Source organism: Lissotriton helveticus, chromosome 9 (assembly GCF_964261635.1).
Source record: "Lissotriton helveticus chromosome 9, aLisHel1.1, whole genome shotgun sequence".
Taxonomy (NCBI): domain Eukaryota; kingdom Metazoa; phylum Chordata; class Amphibia; order Caudata; family Salamandridae; genus Lissotriton; species Lissotriton helveticus.
In genome coordinates this window covers 340,394,184-340,414,297 of record NC_136070.1, presented here as the reverse complement: position 1 = coordinate 340,414,297, position 20,114 = coordinate 340,394,184, and the positions used below count along the sequence as shown (strand labels likewise).

At 46.9% G+C, this 20,114-nt stretch overlaps 1 protein-coding gene across 1 annotated transcript in view; it reads left to right on the top strand.

Moving 5' to 3' along the window:
• TDP1 (tyrosyl-DNA phosphodiesterase 1) overlaps nt 1–20,114 on the top strand; it is a 934,974-nt gene that overhangs the window by 286,771 nt on the left and 628,089 nt on the right. The window contains exon 13 of the mRNA XM_078660064.1: nt 4,496–4,603. Within this exon, the coding sequence (XP_078516190.1) occupies nt 4,496–4,603 (108 nt within the window). The remainder of the gene's footprint in view (nt 1–4,495; nt 4,604–20,114) is intronic.

The following is a 20,114-nucleotide window of genomic DNA, read 5'->3' as shown; positions in this document are numbered from 1 at the left end:
AACAGGGAAAGTGCGTATGACTGGTTTGGGCGGCCCGAGAGGGCCGACCAAACAGTAGGCCTGGGTGGTAAATTTCATTCCGCTCACGGAATTTGCAGAATTTGGGTAATTTCGCATTGCGCAGAGAACGCGAAATTGCCCAAAACTCTACGTTCCGCGGCTTTGCGGAATTTTTTGCTTGTTCGTGTTCTCAAAATGCGTATTCACAAGATATTTCCCCCCGAGCACGCAAACAGCGATCGCGAACAGGAAAAAAGCATTGCGAACAAGCAATTCCGCGTGTTCGTGGAATTTCTGCGCATTCGCGGAGATTTCTTACCGATTCGCGAAATTTTGCGTAGCGCGACTGCGCAAATTCCGCCCACCCCTACCAAACAGTCACTGCGCACTTTGGAATGGGCAAACCACTCCTTCCCTGCCCTGCTTGTGAGCATGGCTACCCTGCCCACTCGCAAAGAGGCAGGAAACATAAAATTATAATAACTCCAAGTTATTATCATCTCATGTTCCTTCTCCTCACACTGTTTACAAGCAGTGGGGTGACGTGTCACCCCCTGCTTGTGGATGTCTGTCTTCAGCACCTCTCCTTCTTGAAAATGCCACAATTCTTTGCTTGTGTGGTTAGTTGAGCAGGGGCCTGTGACCTTGCTTTCTTTATGCTGGAAGTGTAGGCTACGGTGCATTGTAGCAATAACATTGAATGTGACACAAAGTAGAGTGCCAGAACCCCATGACCAAATACTGCCCGTTGACTCTCCATGATGCTGCTGCTGATAGGATGAGAATGTTGGTTTATAGGATACCATTGGTCATAACATACCATTGGGCCTTTCCATTTATGCTCCTTAATGAAGAGGTCTCGCCCATTCTCTTTTATGTGCATTATAGCCTCTGTGCACCGGTTTTAACCTAATTCAGGACCACATCCATGCAGTGGCTTGCATGGATGTGGTCATCTAACTTTTGCTTTACTGTTAAATTAACACGCATTAAAAGACTCCTTTTGTTGTGGTGGAAATGTGGTCAGACACTGGCATGCATGGCGACGTATTGGTTGATTGCTCATATGGGAGCAACCTTTTTAGGTCTCAGCCTGCGAAAGACTGCGCACATGCGCAGTCGAGCTGGCGAGACTTAATGAGATAGAGGAACTTTCACTAGCGAGATTAAGCCCCGCCCCTCTTCTCCTTTGGCTGGCGTCCTAAACGGTGGCCAGCCATTGGAGAAGAGGTCCTAGTGATGTTCTTCTTTCTCTCTAAGCCCCGTACTTTTCAGACTGGGTTCCTTGACTTACTGCTGAAGTAAAAGGTTTCTTATCTTCTTTATGGGGCGTAACAGATGGCCCCATAAAGAAGATAAGGAACCTTTTACCTCAGCAGGAAGTCAGTCTGAAAGGGACGGGGCTGTGTCATGGTGAGCACTTGCCAGTAGCCAAGATCACACAGTACACAGAGTGAAGGATGCGGTGTTCCCCAGGATATGGAGGCTTTGCTTTTGTAACCTCTATGTAAATATATATTGTACCCGCTTTAAGAGTGCTTCTGGGAGCTGAAGCCTGCCCCCGGAGTTCCTGCAAGAGCCCCTCGCAGCGCACGCGCTCCTCCAGATGGTACCCGGGGCTTACCTTGGAGGCAGATGTGCACTGCACGTCCAGGTGCAGCCTGAGGCCCCCAGAGCTGCGGCAGGACGCTGAGCACGCCGCGGTGAATGTAGCACACGGCTCGCCAGCTCCTCTCCAGGCCTCCGGAGCTCGCCCTGCCTCAGTCCTCCGCCCCCGAAGCCCTCATACCTTCCCCCGGGCCACGGAGAGCGCGTCTGAAGCTGGACGGCTGGGCCTTGCTCTGCTGGCTGGGCTATGATCTGAGCCCGGCAGCCGGGCTGGAGGGGGCGGCTTCCCCCGCGGCGGACCCGGGGCGCTCCTCCAGGCCTGGCAGGATGCCGCGGGGTCCCTGCTGGAGCCAGCACAAGGTGGGGCGGCTGCTGGCGCAGATCGGCGGCTCCCGCCATTGCCGCTGCTCATGGCCTCCACCTCCCGGCCCAACGAGGTGCTGTGGCGGGACATCGCCCGGCACCTGTCGGCCGACGGCTACGAGCGCAGCGTGTCCCAGTGCCGGGCCAAGTGGAAGAAGCTCAAGCAGTCCTTCTACTCGGACTGGGTGGCCCGGCGGCGGGGCTGGGGCCCTAGCCTCTGCTCCCCGGGACACTACAAGGTCATGAAGGGGTGGTTCGGGGTGCGCAGGCTGCTATGTAAGCGCAGCAGATCACACTTGGCGGCTGCTGGAGCTGCATGTTTACATGAAATAGGTATATTTGGGGGATGGCTGCAGATCACACTTGGGGTGAGGGGAGGCTGCTGGATCCGCATGTTTACGTGAAATAAGTATATGTGGGGGAGGGCTGGAGATCACACCTGGGGCGGGGCTGCTGGAGACGTATGTATCACATAAATTAAGTATATCTGGGTGAGTGCTGCTGGAGCCACATGGTTTACATTTGTCAAAGATGGCTGGAGGTGTGTCTAGGATCACACGTGGTGGTTCGTGAACGAGACACTAATCTCAAGAGTTTTTTTAAAGAGACTTTATTACCGTGCACTTTTGTAATGCCACGTCAAATTATACTGTATTCGGTCAGGCAAACACACAAAGTATCCACGTGGATTCTCCAGAGCAATACAATCTTTTAGTAAACTTTTACCACCGCTCTTAAAGTGTAGCTCACCCACTTAAAACTTTACAAATGCCGAGCCAGATGGAATAATGTAGCACATTCGTACCAGAGTTCATATATTTAATACTCTCTCGTTGCGTTTCATTCAACCTTGGAAATACAAAAGTCAAAGCGGCAAAATGTGCTTTATACATTTCTATATGTCTGTATATTTACACACTCACACGTTTATAAGCATTCTGCGCTGAAATGGATATGCATGATGGTTTGATCTTTTATAAACATTATCCTCTAAAGCTTTTTATTTACATACCATTACATTTTTCAAAGGCTGTATAAAAAAAACTCTGCAGTGCATCTAAAAGTCTGACGCATCTATACGCATCCAAGTGTGTCTAACTATTGTCCAACACCACCAACTGAACAATAATGCCAGGAGCGCAAACTAGTGGTCTGAATTTCTAAGGGATTACAAGTCTCACTGGGAGCATTCTGTCACCTGAACTTTTTTTTTAAGCCAACTGTATTACAAATAAGGAACAATGTTATAAAGAAGAGAACATATAAGTTCTACACAAGCAACCCCAACCAAGTTGCTTGGACAGCGTAAATAGTGCCAGGGAAAACCTTTTTTACAAAAACAGAAATAAGCCCAGTGCACTTAAGAAATCAACTATTCTTCCCGAATTTCTGACAAAATATTCACTTGGTGCGGGATACAGTAATAATTGTGCTGGCCCCGGGGCCCTTATAGGCTCAGGGAGGGGTTGCACCCCTCACTTTCAAATTCTGTTCAGATCTAGGGATGTGGTCCTCAGGGCCTATTAAAGCTTGAGGAGGGGATTGCCGTGCCCCCTCTTCTTTTTTGTCACAACTACCTGGGGGATGGGGTGCCCATGGCCTCCTCAAGACTCTGAGAGGGGGCTAAGCTCCCCTCTCCCCAAAATCTACATTTCACATGAACACCCGGGCCCTGGCCCATCCCAGGTTTTTTCCTTAATTAGCACGAGAGGCCGCACATGTTTTTTAAAATGTTAGCATTTTTTTTCTATTGAGCACTATCTTTCTTCCATATTTTGGGTAAATCCATTCAGCCGTTTGGGCTGTGGCTGTGACGAAAGATCCTATGGAAAAATTAATGGTGAAAATGTGTTTTGGGACCCACCCTTTTACTCGGCCCCCACTTGACAGATCACCCTGGAACGTTCCAGGAAGTTGCTGAGGTGAACAACTTTTTTGGGTGAAAGTTTCATGAAGAATTTGTCAAACGGTGCCAAAGATGTACGAAAAGCAAAAAATGTATTTCCTATGGAAACATGATCCAAACTATACTCAGTGGCGACTGCCAATAGGGTAGATGTATGTATAAAATCAATCAATGTTTATGGTGACCAGTATGATTCATTACTATATTCACTGAAAAACATAAGGAGTATAGCAGATTTCCTGTGAAGTGCCAGAATGTGGTGGATACTGGGTAAGTATAGCTACTGCCTAACCCATAATACCCATAGTAAACAACAGCAAACCACTGGCAAGATTCCCCAGTAGGCAGACACCGGCACTCAAGGAGTTGCTCCAGCAGTTAAAACTAATTTATTTCTGCCAACCTGGATCTGACAGAGACAACACATTTAGGCTCTCAGATCTTTGATTGTGCTGCTCGCCGTAATCATTGCTAGCAAAATTGCTACTTGATCACTGCCTGAGCGACCCCAGCCCAGGTAGCCTCCCTTCAGGGGCAAATATCCTTATATTACTTTTCCTCTATATGTCACACATTGCATTCTTTCAACTTTTCTAAACTGTGCATCTTTCTTTGCAGCAAGTGGACAGCAGACACATCCGGCCGCAGCAATGCCATGCCTCATATCAAGACTTACCTGAGGCTGTCTCCAGACTGCCAGAAGATCGCCTGGTTTTTGGTAACAAGGTAAAATCAATTGGACTTCCTCCTGAGCATGCTTACAAATATTCCCAAGAAATAAAGTGCAGAAGTGTGTGTTTGCAGGTATTGTAGCTAATATATGGTGTGAACTGGATTCTATGCACACAGGGGGTTTTCTTTGTTTCCATACCCAGAGACATACCTGAAAATCAATTACAGAAAAGCCCACCAAGGTTTAACTAGTTTTCATCTAGTCACAGCTTTAGAGCCCGCTTCTTTTGAAGGGTATAAGTTAACTACTTTTGATGCTCATTACATTTATTTTTTGCTGCAAAACTATTATTGATCCTCTGTTGAGAGTTATTTTGCTGTTCTAGAAATCAGGGCACCCTATTATGTGTAATCCCTGCCAGAGTCTTCCTACTTCACTTCCTCAGGCTCCGTAATGCAGGGGGCGAGGGCGTGTAGCTATCAATAGGTGCAACAGGTGCAGTGGCACCAGAAGCTGTGGCTGCGAGTCCCACCCTTTATCGCAGTAATTTACTATTTTTTATTATTAAACCAGGGGATAGAGGGGCCAATTTCATTGCTTGCATTAAGCATGTAGCACGCTTGCTATGACGCTGCAGGGGACTGTGTGTAAATCAAAGAATTGGGTCTTCGTGCAGTCTTTGCTCCAGGTACACAGCGTGATGGAGCTGGTCAAGCTAAGAGAGAAAATGTAACAGACCAAACATTGTACTATGTCTACATTATATATCCATATTACATTTCCAATCCAATATGCCTGTTAGCATAATTATATACTTTTCTCAAAATACAATACACACACCCGCCCCCCTCCCATAACAATTTTCAGGGTTCCTGGGATAGGAGGGTCAAATTATGCAGCAAGGTTATCTAAATTATGAGACAAAGAGGAAAATATGTGGCTTATTGTTTGGCAGCATTATTATATACATTTGATGTAGAACCAGCCTTGTTTGCAAGATCTGCACATTGTCTCACAAATGGCATAATTATTGTGTAAATACTTCAGCCACAGTATTAAATAAATCTGCTGACCCCTCACTATTGTCCATTGTTTTATCAACAATGTATTCAAGAAAACCTAAACATTCTAATTTGAATCCGTCCCAATTGTCAGCTGCACATCAAAGAAAGCAGCTTTTTCTAGCTAACTCGCACAAAATAGACATGTCATATGAAAAATACATAACAGGTATATGTGTAATTTGGTCTAATATTGCCATCTTGGGGTTCTGGTGACATTTATAAACCATTTGACCTCATGATTATGTCATCACCAGAAGCTCCTAACAGCAGTATTGGACCATATTACTCAGTTACTTGTTATGTATCCTTTATATATTACGTTTTTGGGTGGGTTCATTACTCAAAATGGGGTTCTATAAATCTCGCCTTTGGTAGTGACCTGTGAAACATGGAAAATATTTTGCAGGTCTGTTTGACATATGGATTTCACCTTTACAATGACATCCCCAAACCATTATACAGGGATTTTCCATGGTAAGGGCCACCGGGATTATGCTGCAGGGAAATGCAAATGCTACAATATTATGTGGTTGTTTTGGACTTGGCCCTTTTTGCAGGGTCATCCCTAAACCTTTTGCCTTTCTCCCTGCCTTATTTCTGACATGGTGTTGGTGGTTTTAGGCCTCTGGGCACTTTAGCACTGCTGTTCAGTTTAAAGTGTGTGCGCTCTCTGTGTACATTGGGAAAGATTGGCCTGTCCTCCCATAGGAATGCATTGGGGATTTCCTGATCAGTGTGTCAGTGGTAATTCCTGATATGGGAGAAGCAGCGTGGTCGAGTCTAGTATATTTGGCATTGTAATAATAAATGCTGCGCAATGGTGTGCGCAAATTTATTATGACTATTTGGGAAATACCACTTTTAGAAGTTGCCATTTCTGTGTGCTATGTGTCTGCCTGCCTGATGTGAATTACATGTCTGGCTTGTGAGGGACAGGGGCTGGGAGGTGTGTGTGGCTTGAGGAGGGGCACAGCACTAAGCTGAATGGGACATCTGCATTGGGAGTAGTGGGAGAAGTAATCCCCTGACCTTGAATAGATCTGTGCCTAGCCTGGACAATGCTGGCTCCGCCCCTTGTGGTGCGTCTGATCACCTAACCCCCACCTGACAAAGGGGAAGAGGAGCTTGGAAAACAAAGTGCTCAAAATCCCCCCATAACCAGTTGCATCCGATTCCCCCCAAACCCTACACTACAGACAAAGGAGGGAAGTGGTATAAATTTATGGACTGTGACCCCATGTTTTTGTTCTGTACTGGTGCTGTTCCTGATCCTGATGGGGAGTGCTGCTGCTCAGGCCCAGGAGGAACCGCCATGAGGGCTTGCCTCCCTGGGCCCAGCATTGCCCCCTCAATCTTCCAGGACTTTGTGCTGCATCTTGTGCCCTGTGAGCGCTTTATTTCGATTTTCCCTAGAAGAAGATGAGAGCGTGGGCTACACAGCGCTGAGCTGCAGCCCCTTTTAGAGGGAATCCTGACGTACGGATTCCCTCCCGTGATGCTGTCCCGAGCGGGACCCTACCCCACTTCATGGATATTTAAATTACGGGTGCCCACCCCATGTTTTTCCTTGTTTTCACAGGTGCCCACCCGCTTATGCTTTTATTTTAGGCGGGGGCCCATCCCGCTTGTGTGCTAGTTGTGGTGGGTGCCCACCCTGCCATTGTCTTAGTTAAAACGGGAGCCTACCCCGTATTGCCGCCGAGGGCCGCTGGCCGCAGCAGCGCGACCCGGAAGCCAGGCGAGCTGCCTGACTCTGGGCGGAGCCGCGGCCGGAAGTCCGGAACCTCGCGGGCTCCACATTGAAGTCCTGGGTCCCAGGAGGGGGCCCGGGTGAAGTGAGAAGAGGCCCAGTGTGATGGACGTGAGGCGAGTTGGTCCCGGATTGTCGGCGGGGCTCCCATGCCTGGAGAACACCCCGCATGCTGAGAGTGGAACCGGGCGAAGACTCGGGCTCCATTCTGACGCCCCAGTGAGCAGTGTTGATGAGTGGCGACTGGTCAACGCCACGGAGTCCTGCCCCGAGAGCCGGTAAGTGAAGGCTCTATGTTGTTGGTGCCTTGGCCTGAGCGGTTGCGCCAACGAGGGGGCATATTTTTGGTTAGAGGGCCCAGGGGGCCCGTGCCTCTCCAGTTTGGCTATTTTTTTACAGTTTCCCCACTTGACAGTGGGCAACTGCAACGAGGGGGACAATTTTAGTTAGAGAACCCCAGTGGGGCCCCGAGGGCACAGTTGTGCCAGGGCCCATTTACTTTGTTCGCAGCTGCGCCGCACCAGCGCGGGCAGCTGCAAGGTTTTGGCATATTTGTTCAGAGGGCACAGTGAGTGCCCAGGCCCACGTTCTGCTTCACAGCTGCACAGCAATTAGCGGCAGCTGCAACTTTTAGGCTGACATTTCTTTGGGGGCATTTTTAGTGAGACAGGAGTGAGGTACACTCCTCTGCCCCAGCACAATTGTGCACTTGTGAATTCTGCTGTATTGGCAGCCGCCCTGACATTATGGACATAGGGCATTTGAGCCCTCTGAGAAGGCCAGTTGGCCAGAGGGGCTGTTCGGTTGATAGGGCGCTAGGCCCTAATGTGATTTATGTGGTGTGCAAGAAATATGATTTATGTACTGTGATTTATGCACTGTGATTTATGCCTCTAATGTGGTTTATGTTTATGAGGTGATTTGCATACTGTGGTTTATGCTTGTGAGGTTATTCTCCACTGTGGTTTATGCCCCTAATGTGATTTATGATTAGGAGGTTATGGTCTAATATGTTTAGGCTTATGAGTTTGGCGCATAATGTATTTTACGCCTCATGGGATACTAGGCATAATATGATTTATGTTGCAGGATAATGCTGAGTACAGTGTTTGCCACTAATTACTGGTTGTGTCCTACGTTTATTATTGGTTCTACATTTAATATTTTCACTTTGTGATGGTTCTGACAGTGGGCCAATTGGCCCTGTCATGTGTATATAATCCCCTGTAAATGTTGCCTAGTGCTAGTTGGCACAGTGTATATTGCGTGATTACTATTCTAATGTGGTTATGACATTACAAAGGCTAATTTTATATATAACCTTGTGTGGAGTTCCTTTTATGGTGTGCCTAGTGTGTTGCTGCTGTGTGTGTGTTGCGCAAACACTTTACACATTGCCTCTGGGATAAGCCTGACTGCTTGTGCCAAGCTACAAGTGGGTGAGCAGGGGTTATCTTCAGCGTGTAACTCCCTTGCCCTGACTAGAGTGGTGGGTTCTGTCTGGCTTTGGCGCAAGCAGTTTGGGCTGGACTGTTCTCATGAGGCACAGGGTCAGACTGATTTGCATATAGCCATGTCTGAACTGGGGTGGCAGAGTGGGCTAAAGAACGGTGATGGATTAAACCCAGATCTTTTGACTGGGTGTGAGTGTTTGATTGGTTCAGATGCTCCGTCCATCACAACCCCCTTTTGTACCGCTTTTGGCGCAAGCCCTAGCCAACCAGAAATCCCATTGCTAACATGGTGCATTCTCTGGCAGTATTGATTTGAACCATTTGGGCTAGAAACAACTGTTTTGGAAATCTGAAAATAGTGTGGCAAATTATGTGGCCGGTGCGATAAATCCAGAATGATGTGATAAAAGCAGCAGCCACAGAATCACATATTGTCACTGGCCTAGACCATTATCTGCGGTTTTAAGAACACTTTTTTTTGTTACTTAATGTAAACTTAGACGTTCTAAATCCATTCAGTGCCCATTGTTGGTTGAAATTCTAAATAACCAGCGTTTGGGTGTAATGGGTTATCGGTTTAATTGCCGCATTATAAATATATTTCTTAATGTGTGTCCTCTGGGGCTTGACACCTGAGTTCTCCCATAGCCCAGTGATCATTACTATGTGATGGAAGAAAGGGTTCCTGACACTAGGTTTATGTAGAATTTCTCAGAAAGATGCAATATTTATTTTTTGTATAATTCTTGATGAAAATGTTTTGCTATCGAAGTTCCAAATGGAAGAGTTATGGTTTCATGAGACAGATTATATTCGTTGCAATATCAGGTGGCCACGTTTAGATATGTGTGTGTGTATATATATATATATATATATATATTCCACACGAAAACATACTCTTGGCACTCCGCTTGATAATTCACGTTAGTTTAATCCACAACTGTGATGGCCTACGCGTTTCGAACATATAGTTCCTTTTCACGGCAATGTCATACAGTTTGTCCCTCTTTGCTTTCCATATTTATATTATTTCACATTTGCTATGCATTCTGGGATATATGGTTTACACAATGCTTAGTTTGCAACTTTATTCAGTAACAATTTCGCGAAGTTTACACCAGATGTCTGTGTATTGTGTGTGCGCAGCTGTATGTTGATGATATCATTTCGCAGCACTTATCATTGTACAGGCTGTAAACCAGTTAGTCTATCATTTAAGAACACTGGTTTATTAGTATCATCAATTTTGGTTTTAATGGCTGTCCCTATGTATCTCAGGCATTGCAAATTTTTACCACACTTAAATTTGATTTTAAGAGCGGTGCCTGAGTATTTTGGGCTAAGTGCCCTTTACATAGCTTGGTTTCTCGCGTGCGTGTTCTTACTTGTGTGTACTGTCCCTTTGTGTTAGTTTCATGTCTGGTGATTCTTGGTGTGATTTGTGATTCAATTGTTGGGCTTGGCAGTGTGTCACTATAATGATTTGGTTTCACAAATAAGCCCTATTTGTTCATGTCTAGTGCTTAACAACTATATTGTTTACAGCAACTCCGAATTAATGTGTATAGTGTATAAATTGTTTCTAGGGCTGAGTGCCCTTGTCACTGCCAATAGTCTGCCTGTAATACATTGATATTTAACCAGTTATATGAATTACTTTTCTTTCAAGTATCTCAAAACTAAGTCAATAGTCAAAGCATATTGGACGTCTTGCTCTCATGCTTTAACTGTTTGTCAAGTCAATTATTCAAGGTCTTTTTTTACGTATTCAATTGGATTCAGTACTTCTTCATATCTCAGTGACAATGCACCTCTCTTATTATAAATGAACATATAGTTCTTCGTCCCCATTCAGTCCTGCTGGTTGTTTTGTTTGGAACCTCATTATCAGTTTGGGTTCCAGTCTTCTAAGTTTGAGTTTCCTGTTTCCTCCTCGTTCATGTTGTGGTATTGTTGCTAGTCCTGAGTATTGGATGTCTGTCCAAGTTTTGTTTATATGAACAACAATGTGTTTCCCCATTGCATACGAATAATCTCCATTTTGTATTGCCCGTGTGTGTTCTGAGATTCGTTTTTTTAAGGGGCATGTTGTGCTTCCAATATATCTTTTTCCACAGCAGCATTGGAGCATACATACCACATACGAGGTTTCGCAGGTGATTTTATCTTTGATGACAAAGTTTTTTCCAGCTGGATCTCTGATTTTTCAGGTTTCTGCCGATTTTACATGCTTTGCAGGTTTGGCATTTGGTGAATCCCTTATTTCTCTCATTTAACCAGTTGTCTGGTTTTCTGATTTCGAAGTGACTTCGCACCAGATGATCAGAAAGGTTTGGAGCTCTCCTTTAGGTCATGAGTGGTCAATTACCCATATTGTTACCTATATCAGGATCTTTTTGGATCACGTGCCAGTACTTCGTCAAGATTTTTTGAAATCTGTAACTCTCTTTCCTGAACATTATGATCCTACGAGGTGGTTCCTCTTTCCTTTGCACATTGCTTGTTTCATCTTTTTGTTTCGGTTCCTCTTTATTTTCTTTACTCTTTTTCTCTTCTTTGGTTAGTAAAGTTTCTGTTCTTGATTTTTTCCGAGCTTCCAATTCTCCTCTGATGATGTCTGAATGTTTGTATCCTCGTTGGGCGAATCGTTTTTTGGTCTCTGTGAATTTCTTCTCCATTTCACTGTTTTCCGAGCAGTTTCTCTTCATCCTTAAAAGTTCTCCATACGGTATACTTTTTTAAAGCTTTTCAGGATGAAAGCTTTGACCATGTAGTAGGCTGTTCGTGGCAGTTTTCTTTCTGTGGACCGTTGTTTGTATCTTATTGTCCCTGACGTATACCTTGGTATCCAGAAATTCCACCTCTTTGGCACTGATGGTATATGTGGACTTTAACCCTACATCATTGTCATTCAGTATGTTGAAGAATGTTCGAAATTCAGATTCAATCCCCTTCCATAGAAGAAAGAGGTCGTCGATAAAGCGCAACCATAGCGCTACATTCGCCATGTGATGGTCGTTTTCCTCTCTCCAAGCCACGCTCCTCTCCCACCACCCCATCATGGGGTTAGCGTAGCTTGGAGAGAAGGAAACTCCCATCGCCGTTCCACAATTTTGCACATATACTTTTTTGTTGAAGAGGAATACATTATTGTAAAGACATAGTCTGATCATCTCGATCAACATTTTTGAGTGTTCAAGTTCAGTAATTGGCCGTTGTTGCAGGAAGTACTGTATGGCGTTTATGCCAATATCATGGTTGATAGAAGTATATAATGAGATGACATCTATTGTCACTAAAAGGTATGCGGGTTGCCATTGTGTGTCCATGAGTGTGCATAGAAAGTCACCCATGTCCTTCAGATATGAGCTCAATGTTGGTACGATTGGGGATAGGAAGTGGTCAACGTATATAGAAACATTCTCGTAAAGGCTCCCACAACTGGATATTATCGGTCGTCCAGGGGGTTTGTTAAGTGTTTTGTGTACCTTTGGGAGGAAGTATATGGTGGGAGTGATCGGATTCTCCACCACAAGGAATTTTCTTTCCTCTTCTGTTAGGAGACCTCTCTCTTTCCACTGTTCTAGTTTCCTGCAGAGTTCAACCGTGTAGTCTTGGGTTGGATTCCTATGTAAAAGTCTATAATTGTTAGTATCTCCTAGTTGCCGCATGGCTTCCTCTATGTAATCGGTCTTTTCCATGATTACTATATTCCCGCCTTTATCGGCAGGCTTTATCTCAATTGTCACATTGGTTTTAAGGGTTTGTATCGCCATGCGTTCCTTTTTGCTCAGATTTTCTTATTTTCGATTGTCACTTTGCTTCATTTTCTCGAGGTCTCCTAAGACCAATTCATAGAAGGTATCTATTTTGTTGCCTGGATGTAATACCGGGCAAAATTTCGATTTGCTTTTAAATTCTGTTGCTATTCTCTTTCCCGTTGTTATGCCCATTTCTTCCAGTACTTGTGTGTTGGTAATTTGTGACGCTGTTGTTTCATTCGCCAATTCGTAGGCTGTACGGAGTTGTGGTATTTCACCTATATTGTAACTTCCGGGATCTTGACCTGTTTCATAACTGCTTGAGTCGGTTCCCTTAGGTGCGGGAAACTTCATGAAGTGTTTTTTCAATTTGAGTTTCCTTATGTACTTGTAGAGATCTTGTTTAGTGTCTACAATGTCCTGGTAGACCTCTGGGCAAAATGATAGTCCTTTATTAAGGAGATTTCTTTCACTTTCGGTTGGTGTGTACCTGGACAGGTTGATTATTAGGTCTGGGGGTTTGTTATGTCGTGGTTGCCACTTTTTCACTTCTTCGTTACCGTGCGGTTCCTCAAATTGTACCTGCTTCCTTTTGCCCCTGCCTCTCCTTGTTTTCCGACCTGGCCTCCTGATGGGAGAATCCCCTTCTGTGGAATTTTAGTTCGTGAACTGAACATCATCTGCGCCATCTTGTCCATTCCTCAGACCCACGTATGAACATACACGATAACCATTTTAGGTACCATGGTCTCCCTGTTCACGATCGATCATCAGCGCACTTCCCTGACCCTGCAAGCCTCCCCCATGCACTCTGGCTGACCCCGCACCCACATGCGCAAGTCATGAACCCTCCTCTTCCACATGACTCTGTCTCTAGGAATCACACCTCGCGCCTGACCAACACCTCCTTTCCTTCCATGAATACCCCTCTTTTGATAAACCCTCCCTCTACGCTCGATTATCCACACTGATCCTTTCTTTCATGAATACCTCTCCTTTGATGACCCCTTCCTCTGAGCCCGATTGTCTGTACGAACCGCTGGTCATCCCTTGGCCTGAGGATACAGTTTATTGCCCACTACTGTATGCACTCGACCCTTTTCAAAGGAGCTACTATTGATCATGACCTCCCCACCCCTTGAGATTCGATCAGGCGCACACATTCCAAAGGAATCGGCGAAACACTCAGCTGCATGATAGCCCCCTCCTGTTGTATGGGGGGGGTGAGGACCTCTACTGTAGCCATGTGTTGGAATGACCCGGAACCGGGGGGGGGGGGTACCGAGGATGTCATTTTTCACTACTTCACAATGTCTTTATTGTAATAAAGAGTGGTCACATGTCATAAACCAGTGTATAAAAGGCCAGGCCTCAGAAAGGCTGTCAGAGAGCACCTCGAGACGATACCTTGTTGTCCGATCTGATGTGTTCTGCTCCGTCGGAATAAAACGTGTTTCCTGTCTTCCTGTCTCCAGCGCCTGCCTCTTTATTTGATAAATCTTCATAAGGTATTAGAGGCGTTTAACGCCGGGCAAAATTACTTAAGAGACATCGACTAAATCGCCTGACCATAGTACTGATCCTCAGCAATTGGCGTCCCCAACGTGGGGCCCATCAGCGACACGTGGATCCGGTGGGAGAGGTCCCAACGACAGAGTGAACGACTGCAACGATCGGAAGATGTCCTGTCCGATAGACCCTCGTCTGACAGACGATCATCTGAACTTCACTGGTTCCGAGCAGACCTCTCCCCGAGTGATCTACGGTCCTGACTGGGAACCATCAGGAGTGCCGCGGTAGTAACAGAGAGTGGAGGACGATCGGGCGCTGGAAGCGGAAGACGAGAAACTGTCCATACGGTCCGGGTAAGGTCGTGTAACACGACAAACTAAGAAATATTTGATTGTTTGATTAGAAAATACTAGTATTACTCTCCGAATTGTTGGTTCTCTTGGAGATTCTCTGTCTGCAAACTGAGAGGGATAAAAATATTCTCTCTTCCTTTGCATGCAGCGAAGGGTAGGTAACGCAGGTTTTTGCCCCCGTTGTAATCCGTCGTGCCTATCTTTTCTCCCCCACTGATTGATTGTTTGCCCGAACATTGTTTGTTCGAGGATTGTTTTTCTCGAGAATTCTCTGTCTACAAACGGGGAAGGGTAAAAAGTATTCTGTCCTCCTTTGCAGACAGCGAAGAATAGGTAACGCAGGCTTTTGCCCCCGTTGTAACCCGTCGTGCCTATTTCTTTCTCGCCACTGATTGTTTGATTGAACGAACATTAATTGTTCGATATTGGTTCTCTCTTTGGGTATTCCCTATTTGCGAATACTGTAGAATAGAAATATTCTGCCTAGTCTTCGCGAAGTAGTGAAGGATAGGTAGTGCAGACTTTTGTCCCCGTTGTAACCCGTCATGCCTATCTTCTCCCCATTGGTCAGTAGTTGGATCAGCCCGGACCGCTTATTAGAGATGAACCATCCAGCTCCATTCGAAGGCACCCCTAATAAGGACATGTTCACTAAACAAGGACTAGTCGCTATAGCTTATAGTAAGTTATGGCATAAATATACGAAAAAGGACCCCGAAAGTCAGTGGCCACTGATAGGTATCTTTGATGATCATAAAATAAAGGCGCTAGAAGCAGCTGTTAGAATAAATAAGGCAACACCCACTATGCTCGATAGTATCGGCATGTGGCGCAAGGAAGCAGAGCAACGAAGGAAAAGAGAAGAAACAAAAATAGGGAAAGAATTACGAAAGGCAGCCCACCTGGCAGCGAAGGAACTAGATGAAGAGATAAAAAGGAGAGAGGAAGTTAGACAAACGCAAGAATCAGGGTCGACAGGCCAATGCCCTGTTAGGACCCCCTCTACGCTCTACCCAGAGATGCCCTCCAAACAACGGGCAAACAACGAGTTACTGCTAGGTCCTCCGATCATCTACATGCCCCCTCCTTATGCCCCCTGCCAGCCACTGGCACAGCACCTACCAGTCCTGAGTGCGGGCGAGGGTGACCCTAGCGCTAGTGCCCCGGCTCTTACGGCCTCCGCACCAGCCACATTGGTAACAACATCAGATGAACTCGAGACTGGCAAGCAGCCAACAGCCAGACCAAATAGGTTGAGCAAAGACGAGCGGGATGGGATTGATAAGATAGCAAAGACACTGGTAGAACGGAAGGAGAGCGAAGAATATGCGATGGATATGTACAATTCACATGCCGATAGCCACAGACGGCATTTCATTTTACGGTTCAGCTTCCACACCCTGAACGCATATGAGGATAGGTATCAAACTAAGGGTCCTGCTAAACTGACGGCTCTATATAGAAAGGTCGATGTAGGAGATGGGACTGACCATGATGTGACGGACCTCTTCATGCAAACGCTTGAGGTCTTCCGCCACTTCACTGAACAGAAACCAGAGGTCAAGATCACAGTCTCTGAAACGGCTGAGCCCCCATTAGAAGTAGCCAACACTATGATGCCTATCAGAGAAGCCGCCCCCTACTGGGTTCCCCCAAGAGGTCAGGGAACAAACGACGATATTAACCACGCAGATGCAAAAGGGAGGGTTGTGTACAATTGGGTTTATCAACCATGGGATCGACAAGATATTTTAACCTTTAGGCAAACCCTGCCCGATTTAAGAAAGAACCCGACAGTATTTTATACCGAACTAAGTACAGCCTTGGGCTCAACCATAATGACTCTAGCGGACATTGATTTGTTTTTTGGGTTATGTCTGCCGGCTGACGTGTGGAAGCAAATCCGGAAGGCTAACCACACAGATCTGTTCGGACATACCTGGAATCAACTCAGTGAACTAGATAGGCAGCGAGAGCCCGGTAAGAAACCTGTAAAAGACATACTGGAACTCCCGGACAAAATAGTGCAGAAGCTAAAGACATTGATCCCAGAGAAAAAGGTAGACTGGTCGATAGTCACGGCTTGCCGTCAGAAACCCCAGGAAGACGTATCAGAATATTTCTCCAGATTTGAGACAGTGTTCTCCGACTACAGTGGCCAAGACATGACCACCGCAACCGGACAACACCTATTCGTGCAAAACTACGTAAAGGGGCTATTACAAGAGGTCTCCCAGAAGTTACAGACAAGCGAGAGTAGTTGGGGGGCCTTCAAACCTGCAGCTATCCTTCAGATGGCTCAGTATTACGAACACCAAAAGAACGAGAACGAGAGGGCGACTGAGAGAAAGAAAAAGGACTTAAAAGAACGAGTGACGATTGCTCAATTACAGGGAGTGACTAGAGGAAGGGAACGGTATAGGGGAAACTACCAGTCGAATGCCCCTAGAAATCCACCCCCTAGAGACCGCACACCCACACCCGGCGCTCCACGAAGAGACCTCGATGAGAACCAGTGTGCGTTTTGCAAAGGATTTGGCCACTGGAAGTCTCAATGCCCGGTCCTCCGAGAAACGATTAAGAATAACGAGACAAGGGACATGGCAAATGGCCCCAGGACAAGAGGGCAGGGACGAGGGCACACCCACGACACCAACAGTAACAGACCTGGCAGACCGAACACATTTGACCGCCCCGACAGAATCAGTGCCAACAGTCCGGCTGCGACAATACTCACGACTTTGCATAGGACTGCCAAGTGCGAGGGAGGGATCCAGTCGAGCTCTGTGTTGACCAGCAAGGTCCTTACGTCACCGCTAAGGTCCTGGGTACAAAGTCTCCATTTTTGGTAGACACTGGAGCGACACGTAGTGTATTATCAAAGCGACTGATTCCAAGGGCACCCTTGTCTGGCTCACACATTACATCGATAGGTTTCGATGGAACGCCCTCCACTAATCCCCTGTCTGTACCTATCTCCTTTGACCTAGGAAACAACCCCACGGACACAACATTTCTGCTCTCCTCCAACTCCCCTGACGCCATTATGGGTATTGATCTACTAAAACATTTCCGAGCTACTATTAGGTGTTCCCCAGATGGAGTCCGAGTCATCCTGTACGACAACCCGAGCATGTCCAGATCCTGCCCCGCACGACATATGTACTCTATCACTGATGCTGACCTAACCTTGCTCGACACCCTACCCCTGTACCTGGGGGCCAGAAACGACTCGGATGTAGGACGAATGATGATCGATCCTGTGCACATAACTGTTCGACCAGACGCCATACTCCCGAAACTCCCACAGTACCGGATATCGCCCGAAGGCGAGAAGGCATTGGTAGCGATTATTCAGTCCCTGGTAGATGCAGGAGTGGTAGAGGAAGTGGTTAGTAATGTTTGCAACAGCCCTATCCTACCCATTGTTAAGAAGCAAGGTGTGGTGTTGATCCAATATGTCGATGATATCCTTTTGGCGGCCGACACCACTCCACTTGCAATCACGGCCACTATCCAACTCTTGCACTTTCTTGCGGAGAATGGCCACAAAGTCTCCAAAAAGAAACTGCAATTCTGTCAACCTCAAGTGACATACCTAGGCCATCTCCTGTCCAAAGAAGGGAGGAAACTTACACCCGACCGAATCCAAACCATCCTAGACACCCCCATCCCAAAAACACAGAAGCAAGTCCGTTCATTGGTGGGCCTTACCTCTTTTTGCCGACAATGGTTACCAAATTTCAGTCTCGTCATAAAACCCCTACTTTCCTTGTTGGCCAAAGATGTTCCCTTCCCACTCCCTTGGACCCCCGTATGCCAAGCGTCCTTTAAGGAGTTGCGAGACGCCCTTTGCTCGGCACCCGTCCTAGGAACGCCAGATTACTCCAAGCCCTTCTCTCTCTTCACTCACGAAAGGGAGGGATGCGCATTGTCTGTTCTAACTCAGCCCATCGGCTCCAAACAACGCCCTTGTGCCTACTTCTCTGCCACTCTTGACCCAGTCGCCAGAGCTTTACCTGCCTGCCTTCGAGCAGTAGCCGCCGCTGCTGTCTCAATCCGTCAGAGTGAGGGAATTGTACTATCAAACTCTCTCACGGTGTTAGTACCCCACGCAGTTGACACCCTTTTGAACCAGACCAAGACTCAACACCTGACTAGTGCACGACTGACGGGATACGAATTGACTCTACTTGCACCCCATATCACTCTTAAGAGATGCACGACTTTGAATCCTGCTACACTGTTGCCCTTGCCTGAAAATGACCCCGATGTGCCCCCTATACACGACTGTGTGACCCTCACGGACGAACAGACCAGGAGTAGAATTGACCTCCGAGACATTGCTTTTACAGACCCTGATGGAGAACTATGGGTAGACGGTTCTTGTATCAAACTCCCAGACGGCACCACCTCAGCTGCCTATGCGGTGACGACAGCCCGAACAGTAGTTGAAACAGCCCGTATCACGCAACGATCCGCACAGGCGGCAGAACTAATTGCTCTCACACGAGCATGTATCATAGCAGCAGGAACCACAGCGAACATTTACACGGATAGCCAGTATGCCTTCGGGGTGGTTCATCATTTTGGGCTCTTGTGGAGGGAAAGGGGATTCCTGACGTCCCACGGCACACCCATTCTCCACGGAGATCTAGTCTCCGCCCTAATTGAAGCAGTTCTCCTCCCCGAACGATTAGCAGTGATCAAATGCCAGGCACACAAGAAGGTGACGGACTTAGTTGGACAGGGAAACGCACTGGCCGACATCACTGCCCGAACCACAGCTGAGAATAGGACGACGACACATATGTATGTGACCAGGTCACAAGCAGAAAAATGGACTGACGCTAGGGAAACGATTAAGGACATCCAGTCGGCCAGCACACCTCACGAACTGACTGAATGGGCACGGGTGGGTTTAAAGGACGACGAAGGCTGCTGGCGGACAAAAGACACAAACAAGTGGTTGCTGCCTGACTCATACTTGATCCCCATACTGACTATGGCACACTCCCCTGCACACATAGGTTCTGCCCCCATGATTGAACTCATTTCCAAAGTCTGGCACAACAACAAAATCCCCGACTCAGCCAAACGCCTGGTCCAGCAGTGCCTTATCTGCCTACAACACAACCCCGGGAAAGGAACTGTGGTACCCCGGGGAGGGTTTGGGACCCCCGACCACCCTTTTGAAGTCCTTCAGATGGATTACATCCAGCTGGAGAGATGCCAAGGCTTGAAGTATGTACTAGTCATTGTATGCGCCTTCAGCAAATGGGTGGAAGCCTATCCAACCCGTGATAACACTGCCATGACTACTGCCAAAGTACTACTGAAAGAGTTTTTCCCTCGCTACGGCCTTTGTCGAATTTTATGGAGCGACAATGGCCCCCACTTCATAGCTGAAGTTATCCAACTAATCTTGAAGGGGCTGGGGGTAAAGCAAAGGTTCCATGCGGTCTTCCATCCCCAATCCGCTGGCCTAGTTGAGCGACACAATGCTACACTGAAACTGAAACTGTCAAAAATAGTGGCCACCACAGGACTCAAGTGGCCAGATGCCCTCCCACTGGCATTGCTATCGATGCGCTCCACTCCCACTAAGCACCACTTGACCCCCTACGAGGTGGTGTTTGGGCGACCAATGAACCTCTGGACTGCCCCCAA